A 17930-nucleotide genomic window follows, 5' to 3' on the forward strand; every position below is an offset into this window, starting at 1 on the left:
GCTGTTCCGTCTTCTTGAACAAAGATAAATGTTTAGGGCTGGAGTTGTGGCTCAGTGGTAGAGCGCTTGCCTAGCATGTGTGAAGTACTGGGTTCGATCCCCAGCACCACATAAACAAATAACAAATAAAGGTATTGTGTTTGGAAAAAATAAATAAATAAACATTCATCCTTCCTTGTGACCTGTGACAGCTATGTTATACAGGAAAGCCCTCCACACCTTCTTGCATCTCTCAGTGTTCCTACACTAGAAGATGCCATCCCAACATCAGGCGAGAGAGCCCAGGATGGTTTGGTATCAAACTTAACAGGGTTTCAAAGCAGTGCTATGGTCCCATTGTCAGGAGAAATGCAGTCTGTCATTGACAGTGTGACCTTGGGCAAGACCAATTAACTCTCTGACTTGCCTCCTTTTATCAAATGGCATAACTATCTCAGCTCAGAAAGTCATTATGAGGATAAAATGAAAGGGTATGAAAATTAAAATCGCTTTTTTTTAAAAAAAGGATTCAACTCATTAAAAAAAAAAAACACTGCTTATCAATATTACTTATCAAAACAAAGCTTAGAGGGGCTGGAGTTGTGGCTCAGTGGCAGAGCGCCTGCCTTGCACATGTGAGGCACTGAGTTCGATCCTCAGCACCACATAAAAATTAATAAAATAAAGATATTGTGTCCATGTATAACTACAAAATATTAAAAAAAAAAGCTTAGATATAACAACGAGGGAATCTTGTCCTGATTAAATCTTTATTCCATTCGAAATACTTATCCAAATAATTAACTTCAATAATTTTAACTTTCCCCCCAAAATCCCCAATCAAGGTACACTGTAATTCTCACCTGCAGGCCCTATGTTTCCCATTCCAATGCCTTTGTTCAGGTGATTGGCATCAATAGGCTGCCCTCCTGGTCCTAACCCCATGCCAATACCACCAAGTCCATCTGGAAGGAAAAAAGAAAGTCAGAAGCATACATTACCCTTCTTAGCAGAACTTGACCCTCAAAGACAAGAGTCTGTGTGTTATAGCTGCCCTGTTCCCTCCCCTGATCCCAAGCAAATTCAATAGTTGATTCAAATTTCAATACTGGTACACTCCCTTTTATTTTGCAGTACTGGTAACTGAACCTAGGAATGCTCCACCCCTGGGCTACATACCCTCCAGCCTTTTTATCCATTTTTTTTTTTTTTTTTTTTGAGACAGATTCTTGCTAAGTTCCAGGCTGGCCCAGAACTTGTGATCCTACTGCCTCAGCTCCATGAATTGCTGGGGTTTCAAGTGTACACCAATATGACTAGCAAGTTCTGCCCTTTATTAAGACACAGCTATTTACATGTTATCAGATTAGAGTATATGGTGTGTACTACATGACAAAAGCAGCTAAAAAAAAATCAATTTTACTTCAAAGCTGCCAGGAGCAATTAACAATATACAGTAAGAATCTTGAGCACCTATTTGTTTGCCTACACCATGAGTTGAGAAAAGTTTCATCAAAAAAAGTGACTCAAAACTACGTGCAGTGGGGTACGCCTGTAATCTGTTACTTGGGGACTGAGCAAGGAGGACCACAAGTCTGAGACCAATCTAGGCAACTTAGCAAGGCACTGTCTCAAAATAAAATAAAAAGGCTAGGAATGTAGCTCAGTGATAGAGCATGCATGTGCCCCACGTTCAATCCCCAATACCAAAAATTAAATTTAAAAAGTAACTCAAGAAATCAGGTGGCAAGCAGCACAAATATTGGTGCCAACACTTGCCTCCTGACCTGGCAGCCCAAAGAACTCTCATGAGAAAACAATTTACACACTGTGCCACACTATGAACCTGGGTAGTTTAATAACAATGAGGCTAGTATATTCAAGAAACCTATCTCCCTGCCAACTAAGCTTCCGAACTCGATATGCAATCTACCCTCAGCTCCATGCCCCACAAGCACAAACAAGGACACAAAGAATAGAGAGTGATCTATGGAAACAGTCAAAAAAACTGATACCTATATAATGCACTGCATAACCACAGTCTGAGGCTTAAACTGAGATTGAGGGGGAGAAAAAAACACTTCCCACAAGTTCCCAGGCATTTAATCTGATTAACATCCTTGTTTTTAATTGCATAGCAACAACAGCAAGAAATCACCAAGTTTATTTATTCCCAAAGCAATTAGGCTTTGAAGCTGACCATCTGAACTGTGCTTAGAGACCAAGAGCCAGGAATAATGGGCTCCCTATGGCCCAATGTGCCTGTTCATCTTCTTCCTCCTCCAGGCACAAAAGTCAACAGAAGCACGGCAAGTGATCATTTACTTGCAAGTGGGTGTGTTGAGACACGGAAATGTGGTCCCTCTCTAAATAATGGTGCCTTTCAACAGATTAAGCCAATATCCTATTTACTTTTGGTACTAGGGACAGACCTCAGGGCCTCACACATGCTCGGCACACTACCACTGAGTATACCCCCAACCCTAATCTCCTATTCTTTATTGGTAATATTTTATGCGTGTGTGTGTGTGTGTGTGTGTGTGTGTGGTAGCCCAGGGCCTCCTAGGCAAGTATCAGAGAGGTACATCCCCAGTCCTAATCTCCTGTTCTTTAAGCCACCAACTTTGCTCAAGATCTACCTCTAGCTGGCTGTAGTGGTGCAGCAACTCTAGAGGCTGAGGCAGGAGGATCTCCAAGTTCAAGTCCTGCCTTAGCAATTTAGGGAGACCCTGTCTCAAAATAAAAAGAGTTGGGGATGTACCTCAGTGGTAGCCAGTCTCCGGGTTCAATCCCCGGTAGCCCCCAACCCCCCACACAAAAGTGTATTATGCTCCACTATTGAGAGCTGGTGCTCTATTTAAGCTCCTATTCAATCTCCATCAGAAAGGACTGTGGCTAGAGCTACTGCTGCAGACCAGCAGTGCTCACTGTCTCTCCTTCTAGACAGACAGCCCCCTGTCCACCTGTGGGATTGCTGTCCTCCCTAGCATAGCACACAGGTCTCATACCTACCACCAACCTTCTTGCCATAGGCTATCCCTGCCTGTACCACCAACTCCCCAAGATCTCATGCTGCCACAGACCCTCACTCCCACTAAGTCAGTGCTCAGACTCCCACTTGTTAGAACACCATGCTGATAAGCACCACTCAACCACACCCAATCACTTGCCTTCCTTGTCACAAAACAGATTTTCACCTAGATGTTGCAAACAGCCAATTACTTTTTAATTCTTCATAAAAATTACATGGTTGGTTATCTTTACACCTATAGAATTCAAGGATTTGGGGCATATTCAGAGCTATGCAACCATGGCTGTCATTTAATTTCAAAACATTTTCATCATTCCAAAAGAAACTCCATCCCCAGTAAGAATCACTCCTCACTTAATCCTCCCCAGCCCCAGCACCACTAATATACTTCCTGCCTTCATGGAATTTGCTATTCTATACGTTTCCTATAGATGCAATAAAAATTCATCCATGCTCTTATTAGTATTCCCTTCCTTTTTATGACAAATGTTTCAACATATAAATTTACTATATTTCACTTATATATATATCATCTAACAGGTCACATCCTGACTTTTTTTAGACAACTGCTGGGCCATATGGTATTTTGGGTAAAAATACCAACCAATGTATTTTGACCCTCAGTACAACCTGGCTTTAATTCCCTTTGCAGATTCAGCGCGGGACACTTTCAAAATGCCCACTACATTTGTCTTTTACATCTTGGCAGCCTGCCTTACCACAAAAATCATCCTAATAACCCCTTCTTAGGGTGTGAATTTTCTGCTCATATCTCACTCTGAAAAATCTATAGAAAAGAACTGGTCAAGAGAGCTCCAGACTAAACTGACAAGTTCAAGTGTAACTGTAGCATAGTTTTCTGGTTAGTATAACTGAAATACTTACGGGGAAGTTGCTGTGGACGTTCAGGAGGGAAAAAGTCTCCCTTTGGTAAGGCTCTTTCATCCTGAAAGAGAGAAAAATTAATATATCTCAGTACACACTGAAGAACTGTTTACAACAGCAAAAGAGGAAACAATTTGTGTTGTCACAGAACTGGATAAATAAATTATGGTATGTTTATTTATGCCATGAAATACTATGCAAGGGTGGAAAGACACATGGGAGCTTGCCTGTCACTTTGTGTGGTAAAAACACACAAGTGTATTATTAGAGGTAGGGATGGGGTGACGAGGCCCCTGGGCAAGAAATACAAGTGAAACTCTCACACAATCTTTTCATGCCTTTTGACCTTTGAGTCTATGAATCCATTATCTATTCAAAAAACTAAAGTAAACGTTTAAAGAAACTAAAACTTTGTTTTACAGTTCCTTATCTTCTTCCTATTGAGTCCTAAACTAGATTGCCCTAAGCACATTCTGGTCATGTTTGTATAAACTATTATCTTTGGCACTGCCACAGCAGGGCTAACGTTCATTAGGACTTAAATACTCCAACAGATCTTTAAAAGCTGTCTGAATCAGGGCTGAGGATGTGGCTCAAGCGGTAGTGCGCTCGCCTGGCATGCTTGTGGCCCGGGTTCAATCCTCAGCACCACATACAAAACAAAGATGTTGTGTCCGCCGAAAACTAAAAAGTAAATATTAAAATTCTCAAGAAAAAAAAAAAGTGTCTGAATCAAAGTCAATTATGTTCACAAATACAATGTTAATCAAACATTATACTTTGAAAACTAGGAATCCACATATATAACCATTCTTTGAAAATGATCACTTGCTCATTCAGCATACTCAACTGACTTCCTGAACATGCCAATAACAGCCAGCTATGGAAAGAAGAAAAACCTAGAAACAAGAGCTGCATGAGCAAAGGGTTTTTGTCTGTAATAAATGTGTTTAACATACTATATACCCTGTTAAATTTAAATTAATCTGTTGTTTAGTACAGGGATTGTATGCACACTCAATGCCACATTTTCACTAGATTTAAATAAGTATATTGTTAGAGAAAGATTTTATTAACTTACCATTTTGACGTGCATTGGTCTATCAAAGAGCAGTTGGCCGTTAAACATAGCTGATGTTAAAATTAAGGCTACTTCTTACAATCGTAAAACTGCACAACAAGAGAAATACAAAAGAAAAAATACTACACTGCTACTGATCTAAGTGGTGAATTTACAAGCAATTTCAATTCTTAATTATGTTTCAGCATTTGCTTCTACAGTAAGCATAAGAGAAACAAAGAAAGCTTGAGGGAAGAAGAATTTAAAGCTTCGGCTCACTCCTTAGGTGCGAAGCTTCATTCAAAACCTTACACTTTTTACCAAAGTTCCTCGTAAGCAGCCGCATCCCAGTTTTCTATACGGATCCAATGGACCAGATGAACTACCTTTCTGAAGTACCATGGTTTTTGGGTGAGATACTCAGTGACAGTCTTGCCTGAGTTTAATGACTGCAATCATCTGTGGCACTTACCGTCTTGATTTTTAAAAATGTAACTCTAGGGTGAGCCCAGAGTCCGGAAGAAGTTTCTCTTCCAAAATGATGTCTATCCACTGAAGAGACAAGGTCCTATAAGCACATTATGTATAAATAGAAACCCCATTTTCTCTCTAGAGGTGTATTTTCTGGGCATCTCCATTCAAACCCAGATTCCTCTAAGAAGCAAACATTAGAAAAAAAAAAAATTCACAGTTTACATTCTAACCTCCTCTTCTATCCACACACTATGGAACCAATTCAGCCTGAAAACTTTCAAAATTTCACAGTAATACATTCCCTCTAGTTATACAGAAAAATATGAACACAGTTATCTCTTCTTTACACAAAACTATAATTTACTGCCTAACAGTGCTGTGGCCACCCTGTTCACCATAAGCTGAATTCCTGCAGAAGGATACATATAGCTTGCACAGCTTCGATGGACTGTTCAAATGTCACAGTGCCTATTCCACGACTTTTCCCATCTTTATCCTCCAGAATGTCTGCTCGAACCACCACACCAGCCATACTAAAAACTTCCTTCAGTTTCTTCCAGCCAACTTTATAATCCAGCTAATCAAGAGAAGGGGGTAGTTAAAACCTCAATATAAACATCTTAAAAAGGAACATTTTTTACTACATGAATGAGAAATGCTTTAGTTGGAAACAAGCATCAGACAATATCACAAAAACTAATCGATTGCATTGGCCATTTTTCAAACAGGATTACAAAGCTTGGCCTTAACTATGCCATTTACTATCTCTTTTCTTGGGAGGAATAGCCTAAGTTCCCTCATACTTTCCAAAGTAACACTTATTTTCTGAACATTAACCCTCCCCCCAGAAAGGCTGACCACTGCCCACCACCCACAATCCACTTTTTTCTAATACTTTTCCTTGCAGATGACAAAGGTATCGCTGTTCAACCCAGACATGACACAAAGAGGCAGGTGTTAGTATACTGTCTCCGCTCACTCCTTCCCTGCACTGAAAACTGCACAAAGGAAATCCAACAAGAATGCAGACCCAGCTGCCACTTTTGTAAACACCTGCAAACCTAAGCAAGCTCAGCCCCAATGGGACCATGGTCCAGCTGGTGACTTAACACAATGGTCACTAAGGTACAAAGTCCAACCCCCAACACTGGTTTTTAAATAAAGTAAGAAGATTGAGTTCATAAAATTCTGTACACTTTCTACTCTAGACAACGTATGCATATACTTACATTTGCTACAAATACTGTGCTTCCAAGTCTTCCAGCCTGTAATGCATGGATAATCTCATTTGGGATGTTAGGATTATTTAGGATACTGGGTGGGATATTAATCATTCCTGGGCCACCTGGTCCCATACCCATCCCACCAGTCGTAGCCATCACCTTTTGCATTGCTCTCCTGGCATGTTCACCATCAGGATCCTGAAACAAGCACAGAAGTGTTACACTGAACCAACCCAGTGACCATTAGAACCATTGACGATTGCACCATAACTGAGACTGCCAAGAGATTAAAAAGCTGCTGGAATTCATTTCTCAAACCTACTAACAAGAAATTAAAATGAACTAAATAAAGTGTTCCAGCTAAGGAAACGAGAGAGGAAGAAAGGCACAAAATTCAGTACTGAAAATACTGCTTTCAAATTAACTAAATAAAAAACAAAAGACAGAAATGACATGATCAGCTGACCTGATGCAGAACTTCCAGACTGCAGGAAGATCTTCATGGGCTTAGTATGATTGACTCTTACTAATTAATTCCTTGGGGTTTGTGTAATTTCTGTAAAATCTATCAATGATTTTTTTTTCCCAAAAAAAGTTTGAAAAGTACAGTTCTATATCCCCAGGTGCCCAACCTCTCAAGTGCTTTAGGCGATGTAAAGTTTAAACCATATTGATAGCACCCAGATCAGATTTATGAAGTATTGATATGGACACAGTTTTTTAATTCTCTGTGTTATGTTCCACCATCAACATACAAAAGACCTTAAAAAAACCCAACCATGCTTTCCTCCCTAAGTTCTTAATGTACTGCTCCTCCTTCCCAAGAGGCAAAAAGAAGTCATGGGGTGATTTAATCACCAACGAAATATACCTCTTCCTAGAGGAAAAAAGAAAGATATTTAGTAAAGTAAGACACAAAAGAGGATTTGAATAATGACAAGCTCACTTTAAAAAAGAAAAAAGGGAAAAGAAAAAGAAGAAGAAAGGGAGCCAGGTGTGGTGGTGCACACCTGTAATCCCAGCTACATGGGAGCCTGAAGCAGGAGGCTTTCAAGTTGAAGGCCAGCCTGAGAAACTGAGTCCTATCTCAAAAAAAAAAAAAGAAAAACTAGGATGTAGCTCAGTGGTAAAGCAACCCTGGGATCAATCCCCAACAAAGAAACAAAGAAAAATGAAAATAAAAAGGAAAAAAGAAAAACAAAAAAAGAAAGGGCAATTTAGGGGTATTGCTTAGTGGTAGTGCCCCTGCCTAGTATGCACAAGGCCCTGGGTTCCACCTCTGGTGCCATACATGCAAGAGAAGAAAGAAAAGGAGAAGCAGGAGAAGAATGCTGTATAACAGCATTCAGAATGATAGATGTAATAGATAGATGATAGATGTAAGATACAACACAGATGTAATAGTCTCTTACACGAGCCCAATTGAAAAAACAAGACTAAGTTGGAGTGTTCCCAAGACAACCCCACCAAAGGAAAGCAGTCAGCTTAGGCCACTTGGGATCTGCTTGGCTGCTATTCCAAAGTTCTTATAAGAGTGATGGCTGAAGCTGTGATTAACTCTCTTTATTATAACAACAGGTTGGTCTGCACTATAACATGCAGTCAAGGACTACTCTTGTATTCTCACTCTAAACAGGACACTCAAAAATTACACGTGGTATCCACAGCTTATCAAGAGCTTACTTTTGGCTGGAGGTGTATGTAGCTCAAGTGGTAGAGCACTTGCCTAGCAAGCACCGGGCCCTGGGTTCCATGCCCAGCACAAAGAAAGAAAGGAAAAGGAAGAGCTTACTTCTTTGACTTTCAGTGGTCTTCCACTCAGACTATGCTTGTTTAGAACTTCAGCAGCTTTTTTCATACTCTCTTCCATCTTGAATTCAACAACGCTACAAAGAGTCAAAAGGAAATAAGTGAAACCAGTCCTACAACTTGGAAGGATCTAATGCCAATAAGTAACTAGACAATACTTACGCACATCCCTTTGGATGAAGCCACAGATCAGTCAGAAGAGCAAGGAAAGGCGAAGAAAAAAAAAAAGAAATAGTAAATATCAATGACAGTTATAGACAAATTTTAAAATATGATTTATGTAACAAAGTTAGTTTTTTTTTAATTAACCTGTCTAAGGGGAAGCTGACAGAAATGCCTTGCCTATTAGCCTTCCTTATTAAAAGCTCCTTAATATTTCCTTTTCCTACACATTACCAGCATTGCACTATAGTTGCTGAAGTTATAATGAGCAGACCTAAATTCAGGTTCTCCAAGAAATCACACAAACTTTAGATCTGCTTCCCTCTATACTCAATCAATTCCTTATCATACTCCTACTAAATCCGTCCCTTCCATAAATTAAGCCCGTCCTTTTGATTATTCTAAGCCATTCTATTGCACAACAGAAAATAGTTTATGTTCTCATTAAACTAGGCCAATTTGGAACGTTCAGGTTTATAGTATTTGGTTTACAATTTACTGGCACAAAGGCAACTTTTCGGAATCTTTGGTTCACACAACTTTCAAATTCAGCAAACAACCAAGAATAACATTTTCTAGACAAGAACACACGTTTTACATTAATTATACCACCGCTAAAATTCCATGCATAATTCACACACAGCCAATTCCTCTGTTAACAAAGAGACAATGCTGCTATTGGTCCCCAGTTATCCAAATTGGGCATCCAAACAGAATACCAAAAAGCTCTTTGGCCAGCCATTTGGAAAAGCGGGACAGGACTCCCATTTGCAAACCCCCTCCCACCCAACTGGAGTATTGGCAAAATCAAACATAGCTACTATAACATGAGCACTCACTGCCTTCCTGATTTCATTCGAGTCCACGCCACCATACAATTACATTTGTCATGTAGTAAATCCACAGAAGAAATTCTCTCAGACACTTACCCTTGACTTTCCTTCAGCGTCCATTAAGAGCTCCACGTATGTTACCTCACCAACTACAAATCAGTTTCCAGACGACACATAAACCAAGGGAGAAAAGCCAAGAAAACAATGGGAATTTAGAACAATCATCAGCAACCTTGTATGGAGCCTCTGCCTTATAAGAAAGCCCAGAAACACTCCATATTCTCTAAGCCACCAAACTAGGCATTACAGGTGTGCAGTAAAAGTAGGTGAAAACTCATTAACAATATGTCCTTGATTTTCCTCCCACCACAAACAAGCTACTTCCACAGATTTCAATTATCTATTTCCCTTCCTGGAATACTCATTCATGACTAGAGGCAATCCAAATCTATAGGAAAGAAGTCTGCATGATTAACTTTTTTGGGGGGAGAGAGGAAGTTTTATACATACACTCTTACTAGTGAAAGCAGATAAACAATCCACAGGTTGCAATGCCACTGCACTGAGCTCAAATGCTGTATATACAAGGACGCTCAAAGACACACACACACACAGCCCCAAGGTCAGCTTCATAAGTGGCAACCTGTGTAATCATAGAGACCTGTGCTTGTTTTAATATGTTCAGAGCTACCATGAGATAATTAATTTGTTAACAAGAGGCCTCTCATTTTCATTTTGCATCGGGCCCCACCAATTCTGTAGCTGGTCCTATACACAACGCTAGACTCCACAATTTAGAATATACAATTGTCAAATAAAGAGCAGCATCTGGATTCTCTTCATAAAATAAGAGCAGCATCTGGATTCTCTTCAGTGAATTAAGTCAGGCTTTAATCTTGCTGCTTTCTAAACCTCCCAATGAAAGGACACAAATTCAAATTTAGGGCTCAGTTGGCAACTAAACAGTTAAACAGATTCATGATTCTAAGCTACACAAAGGGTAAAAGATCAAAGCATTTCAAAAGTTTCGGCAGATTTTCCTCAAGGTTTGGATTGCCAATTCATGACCACCATGACCAGATATTAGAATCCATCAAGAAAACCACCAAAATGGCTGCTAAACTTAAAGATGGCACACAAAAACAAATCTAAAGCTTTAACTTGGAGAAACAATCTCTAAGCAGGCTCTTCAAAGTTAAGAAAGGGCTTTTGCTCTCAGAAATCTTTTCTTAAGGATTTTTGATGTTAAAGCATTCTCCAATTCACTTCAGTTCATTTAGCAGTACAAGGGTAAAATTAACCCACTCAGTGCCCTTGAAAGGTCCAGACTATTCCAACTCCTTTGTTCAAAGGACATTAATATTATAAAAGATTTCACATTACTATAGCAAGGAAATATTTTATTGAAAAGCAAAATTATTTCAAAAATAAAATTAACATTTTGAAGGGCATATTTACTTATGGATTTGCAACATGGTTTAAGGCAAGGTGGCAATGTTCAAAGTATAAGTCTACAGCCTCTTTCCTTGTCCTTTCCTGAAATACCATAAAACTAGCACTTTGCACAAAAAAGGAAGGTGAATCAGTGCAAAGAAATGAAAAAATAGGTGGGACCAGTATAGTTAACTTTTGGAGTTTATACTCCAATGGGCAACTAAAAACTGATCACAGCCAAAGGATAGTCCTATATCCTGGCTTTATTTTAAACTTATAAGTAAAGCAGTTCCAAAAATGGTGTGGCCATTCCTGAGGCCATGTTAGCCATCTGTTTCAACAGTAGCAGTCATTCAAGGACCAAGAGCCCTTGCTTCCACTTTGATGAAAATGCAAAGTAGTGTCAAAACAGTAAAGAGATACCCTGCTGAGAGCCACGGCTGAGTATTGATTGACAGGCGCCTCTGCCTGTCCGCCTCTGCCGCAACTTTTGAGTTCTCGCACTATTTTGGAGTTCTCGTGGGGATTTCCGGGGATTCCCCGAGAGTTCCCATTGGTTGGGGAAGTGCAGGAGGAGGGATTTCCGGGAGATATAGTTCCGGCTGGGGGTTCCTGGACAAGCCTCGTGGCGAGTTCGGGAGGATTCCCCGGGAGCTGTGTGAAGTGTTTTCCTGCGTTTTAAAAATAAAGTTTGTTCCTGCTTCAGTGGCTCGTGATTTGTGCCCAGCCAGACTGCGGCATTTGGTGGCCCGTACGGGGAACGTCTGAAGCTTCGGGGTAAGTGAAATTGATTGCCCCTAAGGGAAGGCGAGAGAATGGGTGACCATTTTAAAAAACAATGTGTTCTTGTTTTGATTTGTTTTGTGTTTGTTTCAAGCTGCCTATCCCTAGAATTTTATCAGGCAGATTGGGAAAAATGGTTGGCTCAAGGTTTGAAGTTGTTCGCCCCTGAGGAAGAGATAGAAATAGACCACAAATGCACATATCAAGAAAATAGGAAAATTGATACAACGATTTTTTGTTCCGTTTTTGTTTCATTCTGTTTCGGTTTTGTTTTGTGTTATCTTATTGAGTTGCGTTATCTTTATAACAGATTAGAAATTAGTAAAAAACAAACTGAAAGAGTGTTAAGTAAATTGTTAGAGGTTCAGACCATGGAGAAAGACATTTTAGATCAAGCAAAAGAGAAGGTCTCTCAAGCTAGTCAGACAGAGGAAGAAAATTTAAAGGAAGAAAGCTTAGAGGAGAAACAGGTATTAGGGAAAAAGCTACAACAGGAGGCTGCTACTAACACCGTTCTATCACCAGAGGGCGTAATTCAACCAACAGCACCCCCTATGGAGATAGCTGAGTGGCCCTCAAACCCCGTAGTTGATAGATGGGATCCTGAGACAGGACCTCAAAGATTAGCATGCCCTGTACTTGAGCAGGCAGGAGGGCAGCGAATTCACCGTGCTTTAGATTTCAAAACAGTGAAGCAGTTAAAGGAGGCTGTAACAACCTATGGTCCTCAAGCACCCTTCACTGTAAGCATGGTCGAATCCATTACCAACTTGGACATGACGCCAGCAGATTGGGCTAGTATGTGTAAATCTGTGCTAAATGGAGGACAATATTTGTTATGGAAGGTTGCCAATGAGGAATTTTGCAGGGAGACAGCTAGGCGAAATGCAGCAGCCGGTTACCCTCAAAGAAATCTAGATATGTTGTTAGGAAAAGGACCTTATGAGGGTCAACGGCAACAAATTGAATATGATCCTGGTGTATACGCACAAATTGCTGTAGATGCGGTTAGGGCATGGAAAACTTTACAGGGACATGGAGGTTTACAAGGTCAATTATCTAAGGTAATACAAGGAACTAATGAACCTTACGCTGAATTTGTAGATAGGCTTATTCAAGCAGCTTCCAGAATTTTTGGGGATACAGAACAGGCAATGCCATTTATAAAACAACTGGCTTATGACCAAGCAAATCGTTGTTGCAGAGAGGTCATTAGACCATGGAGACATGAAGATTTAAACACATATATTAAATTATGTAGAGACGTTAATGAACAAGGGCAAGTCTTGGCAGCAGTACAACAGGCTTTAGATGCCAGGCCAAAAACATGCTATAATTGTGATCAAACAGGACATTTTAAAAGGAGTTGCCCCATAGGAGGAGGGTTTAACAAAGCTAGATATCAAACGAATAGAATACCAGGTATTTGCCCACGATGCCGTAGAGGGAAACATTGGGCTAATGAATGCCGTTCTCAAACCACCATAGAGGGTATTCCGTTATCAAAAAACAGACAAGGACCAAGTGTTTACCCACGATATCGTGGAGAAAGGCATCGAGCTCCATTGCCAAAAAACGGACAGGGGGGCCCAATGCTCCGGGGCCCACGACCACAAATGTACGGGGCACTGGAGGAACCCAGAAACACCATGGAGGAACCCAGCAATACCATCAGGGTAGTGCCCAGGACACATTATCCATCAGATCTCTCATCAGACGAACCAGAGGGAGCGCAGGGTTGGACATCTGCGCCTCCGCCAGAGCAGTACTAACTCCAGAGATGGGAGTTCAAATCATTCCCACAGGAGTAAAAGGACCTCTTCCCCAAGGAACAGTAGGCTTATTGTTAGGACGCAGTTCTTCTACGCTAAAAGGACTTATGATAAGTCCCGGGGTAATTGATCCCGATTATGAAGGTGAAATAAAAATTATAGCTAGTTCTCCAAAGGGTATATCAGTAATTTCACCAGGAGATAGAATAGCACAGTTATTAATAATACCCAGCCTACATGATAAATTTTCCAGTAGTACTATAGAAAGAGGTTCCAGGGGATTAGGCTCCACAGGTGTAGATTGGGCTATGCTGTCTTTAAATTTAGATTCTCGCCCCATGCTCAAACTAAATATTCAAGGACATGTATTTAATGGGCTGCTGGATACAGGTGCAGACCTTAGCATCATATCTCGTCAAGAATGGCCACAACATTGGCCGCTACAACAAGCCACTCAAACGCTTCGAGGCCTAGGAGTGGCAACTAATCCCCATAGAAGTGCCATGGTATTAGATTGGAAGGATCCTGAAGGATGCGAAGGAACTATACAGCCATATGTATTGGATCATCTTCCTATAAATTTATGGGGACGAGATGTCCTAGATCAATTAGGTTTGACATTAACAAATAACATCAATCCAAATGAGCCCACTATTAGGGCTAGACAAGGTTTCAGGAAAGAAAAAAGATTAGGAGAACAAGGCATAGCAGCACCCATTCAAATAGATCAGGGAATAAATAGACATGGACTGGGTTTTCAGAAGGGGTCACTGAGGCAATAAAAATTACTTGGAAATCAGATAGACCAGTATGGGTTCCTCAGTGGCCCCTGACTAAAGAAAAGATACAAGCAGCCCATGACCTGGTCAAGCAACAATTAGCGGAGGGACATATACAACCTTCCGTATCTCCTTACAATACTCCCATTTTTGTCATTAAAAAGAAATCTGGTAAATGGAGATTATTGCAAGATTTAAGAGCCATTAATAATGAGATGGTTATTATGGGACCTGCTCAATCGGGGATTCCTCAATTGTCTGCTTTGCCAAAAACCTGGTACGTTTTAGCTATAGATATTAAAGATTGTTTTTTTTCAATTCCAATTCATCCTGAGGATAGTCCACATTTTGCATTTACTATCCCTGCACTGAATCATGAAGGTCCTGATCAGAGATATGAATGGAAAGTACTCCCTCAAGGGATGGCTAACAGCCCAACTATGTGTCAAATTTATGTTAACAAAGCAATCCAGCCACTTAGAAATCAAAATCCTAAACTACAAATATTTCACTATATGGATGATGTATTGTTAGCACACAAAGATAAAAACACATTGCTAGAATGTTATGCCACACTTACAAATTTATTAAAAAATTATAATCTAGAGATAGCAATAGATAAAGTACAATTAAATTTTCCAATTAATTATTTAGGAGTTCTATTATCCTCAACCATGGTCCGTCCACCAAAAATTCAAATACGAGTAGATCAACTCAAATCACTTAACGACTTTCAAAAGTTATTAGGAGACATAAATTGGATAAGGCCTTATCTAGGCATACCAACAGGAGAGTTGGGACCTTTATTTGATATCCTAAAAGGTCCATCAGATCCAAATTCACCCCGCATGTTAACGCCTGAAGCAAGAAAGGCATTAAAAATTATTGAAACATATATGGAAAATATGCATTTGGATAGAATTGATATAACTTTGCCTTTATTATTTATTGTAATACCAACAAAAAATATTCCTACAGGAGTATTTTGGCAAGAAGGTCCATTATTGTGGATACATTTATCTTATTCTCCTAACACTATTCTTACTAGGTATCCTGAGGCTGTAGGACAATTAATACTCAAAGGAATAAAAGCAGCAAAGGGAGTGTTTGGAATTTCTCCCAATAAAATTATTACTCCATATACTATGGATCAAATTGATGAGTTAGCTAATGAGTTAAATACTTGGGCAATAATCATGTGTAAATCTAATGTTTCATTTGATAATCACTTACCATCTAATCCTTTGTTGTCTTTTTGGTCTTCGCATCCTGTAGTTTTTCCAAAAATGACAAGAAAAACCCCTATCATGAATGCTCCAAATGTATTCACTGATGGGTCAAATAATGGTACAGCAGCAGTAGTTACCCCTGATCAAACTTTTACATTTTTAGTACCCAAACAATCAGCTCAAAAGGTAGAGCTTAATGCAGTTTTACAAGCTTTTGTGATGTTTAAAGATTCTGTATTTAATTTATTCTCTGATAGTCAGTATGTAGTTAATGCTATAGTATCCCTTGAAGATGCTGGCAGGATTTCCCCTTCCTCTACTGTTTTCTCTTTGTTTTCTGCTATACAAAGTCTAATCTGGGACAGAAAAGATCCATTCTTTATAGGACATATCAGAGCACATACAGGATTGCCTGGAGCCCTTAGTTTGGGCAACGATTTAGCAGATAAAACTACACATGACATACATATTTTCTCTACACTAGAAGAAGCTACACATTTTCATAAAAGGTTCCATGTCAATGCTAATACTTTACAAAAGCGTTTTAAAATAACTAAGGAACAAGCTAGACAAATAATAAAACAATGTCAAAATTGTGTGACCTTTTTACCACAAGTTAATCTTGGAGTCAATCCTAGAGGACTGATACCTAACCATATTTGGCAGATGGACGTCACACACTTGCCACAATTTGGAAAATTAAAATATTTGCATGTTACAGTTGATACTTCTTCCGGATTTTTGATGGGCTCCCTTCATTCCGGAGAAAAAACTAAAGATGTTATAGCTCATTGCTTACAAAATTTTGCCACTGTGGGCGTTCCAAAACAGTTAAAAACAGATAATGGTCCTGGTTATACTTCTACCTCTTTTAAACAATTTTGCTCATCATTTGGCATTACTCATATAACAGGAATTCCATACAATCCACAAGGACAAGGCATAGTTGAAAGAGCTCATCAAACTATTAAAATGTACTTACTAAAGCAAAAAGAGGGAATTGGAAAGGGGTATATGTCACCAAAAGATAAACTTAAAATAACCCTTTTTACTCTAAACTTTTTAAATTTGGATTCCTCAGGGCTTAGTGCTGCGGAAAGGCATATGTGTCCAAAAAATGTACATAAGCCTAAGGTACTTTGGAAGGATATTCTAACAGGACAATGGAAAGGTCCTGACCCAGTGATTGTCTGGAGTCGGGGTTCTGTTTGTGTTTTTCCACAGGGAGAACAGCAGCCAATTTGGATTCCAGAGAGATTAACTAAAACAATTTCTACAGGCCAAAAGGAAGATGATTTGACTCAAATCCATAACAGCTGATATCCAGAACTCCAGTTTGGCTATTCTTACATCTGCGACAGTGATTATTTGCCTTTTCCCACATCATAAAGTTCTATTTTATTTTTGAGCTCATACAGACCTAGGTTAATGTTTTTCTGATCAGTTTTATTTTTTGACTGTGGAGTTTTTAAGCATTGCAATGGAGATTTCACCTAGGTAAAGCTTCAAGGCCTTTACTATTGTCTTAAGTGTTGTATGTTATGTGTGCACACTTCTGTTTTGTGTTGTATGTCTGTATGTGCGTATGTCCATATATCATATATGAGGAGCGCTCATGAATAAATGGATCCGAATTTTTTTATTCACGTGATTTTAATGGTTTAATTTAGATTGGGTAAACAGCTGTTGAAAATTGTTTTAATATGTGAACAAATAGGAGGTTAACAGATCTGTTTGTTTACTTTCACCTTTCCTTCTCATTATATTTAATAATTCTGTTCAGGATAATGTAAATTGTTCAAAAAATTGTTTTCTTAGTGCCTGTTGGAATGTTACATAATTTTTTTCTTAGCATCATTGCCAGAACTCCTATCTTCATCCCAGTGCCGGTGAAGACAAAGATAAAACCAAACTACAGCTTCTTCGATAGTTATCACAACAAACTGTAAAAACTGATGCATCAATGAATAATAACTCCACAAGTAATGCTCAATCAAGGAGTCGATTTACTTTGGGAGGAAATGGACATATTGACAGATTCCTCTGCTTTGAATTGCTTGCAGACCTTGCCTGGACTATGTATCACTTGTATGCATTGTGAACTATCTGTTGGTACAGCGAATTGTGGTAGTGCTGGAGTATTTTTGTTGATGGTGTCACCGGTGGTACAATTTTTCAAAGGAGCCCTCAATTGGCTTAGTGTCATGGCATTTTGCATCCTCCTCCCTTCTGCTAGTGATGGTCTAAAATTTGGGGGCCAATGGCTTATACTGGACCGGTAGTCAGTGACGGGTATGATCCAATTGCAGTGGTATCAACCTAAGACAGGAGGCTGACGCCTAAAGGTCAGTTTTCCGATGACGGGTAAGAACCATATGTTGAATTGGACAACCTACCAGGCACGGTCCTTAAGCCACATTAACCTCACTCCCCCACTGGCACCAAGGCCAAATTTGGGGGCCAACAGAGGTGAGGCA

At 39.6% G+C, this 17930-nt stretch overlaps 1 protein-coding gene across 4 annotated transcripts in view; it reads right to left on the reverse strand.

Annotated features, from left to right (window-relative positions):
• Positions 1–17930, reverse strand: part of Hnrnpm (heterogeneous nuclear ribonucleoprotein M) — a 49893-nt gene that overhangs the window by 14455 nt on the left and 17508 nt on the right. Inside the window, exons 3-11 of one of the 4 annotated variants that reach the window (XM_027954835.3) lie at positions 9553–9605; positions 8624–8631; positions 8445–8538; positions 6812–6850; positions 6659–6694; positions 5853–6006; positions 4977–5026; positions 3896–3956; positions 843–944 (exon numbers count right to left, since the gene is read on the reverse strand). In XM_027954835.3, the coding sequence (XP_027810636.1) occupies positions 843–944; positions 3896–3956; positions 4977–5026; positions 5853–6006; positions 6659–6694; positions 6812–6850; positions 8445–8538; positions 8624–8631; positions 9553–9605 (597 nt within the window). Of the gene's footprint in view, positions 1–842; positions 945–3895; positions 3957–4976; positions 5027–5852; positions 6007–6658; positions 6851–8444; positions 8539–8623; positions 8648–9552; positions 9606–17930 lie in introns of those variants that run through there. The other 3 variants (XM_027954832.2, XM_071603138.1, XM_071603135.1) reach the window with 3 other exon arrangements.

This window comes from Marmota flaviventris, chromosome 1 (genome assembly GCF_047511675.1).
Source record: "Marmota flaviventris isolate mMarFla1 chromosome 1, mMarFla1.hap1, whole genome shotgun sequence".
In the NCBI taxonomy this organism is placed as follows: domain Eukaryota; kingdom Metazoa; phylum Chordata; class Mammalia; order Rodentia; family Sciuridae; genus Marmota; species Marmota flaviventris.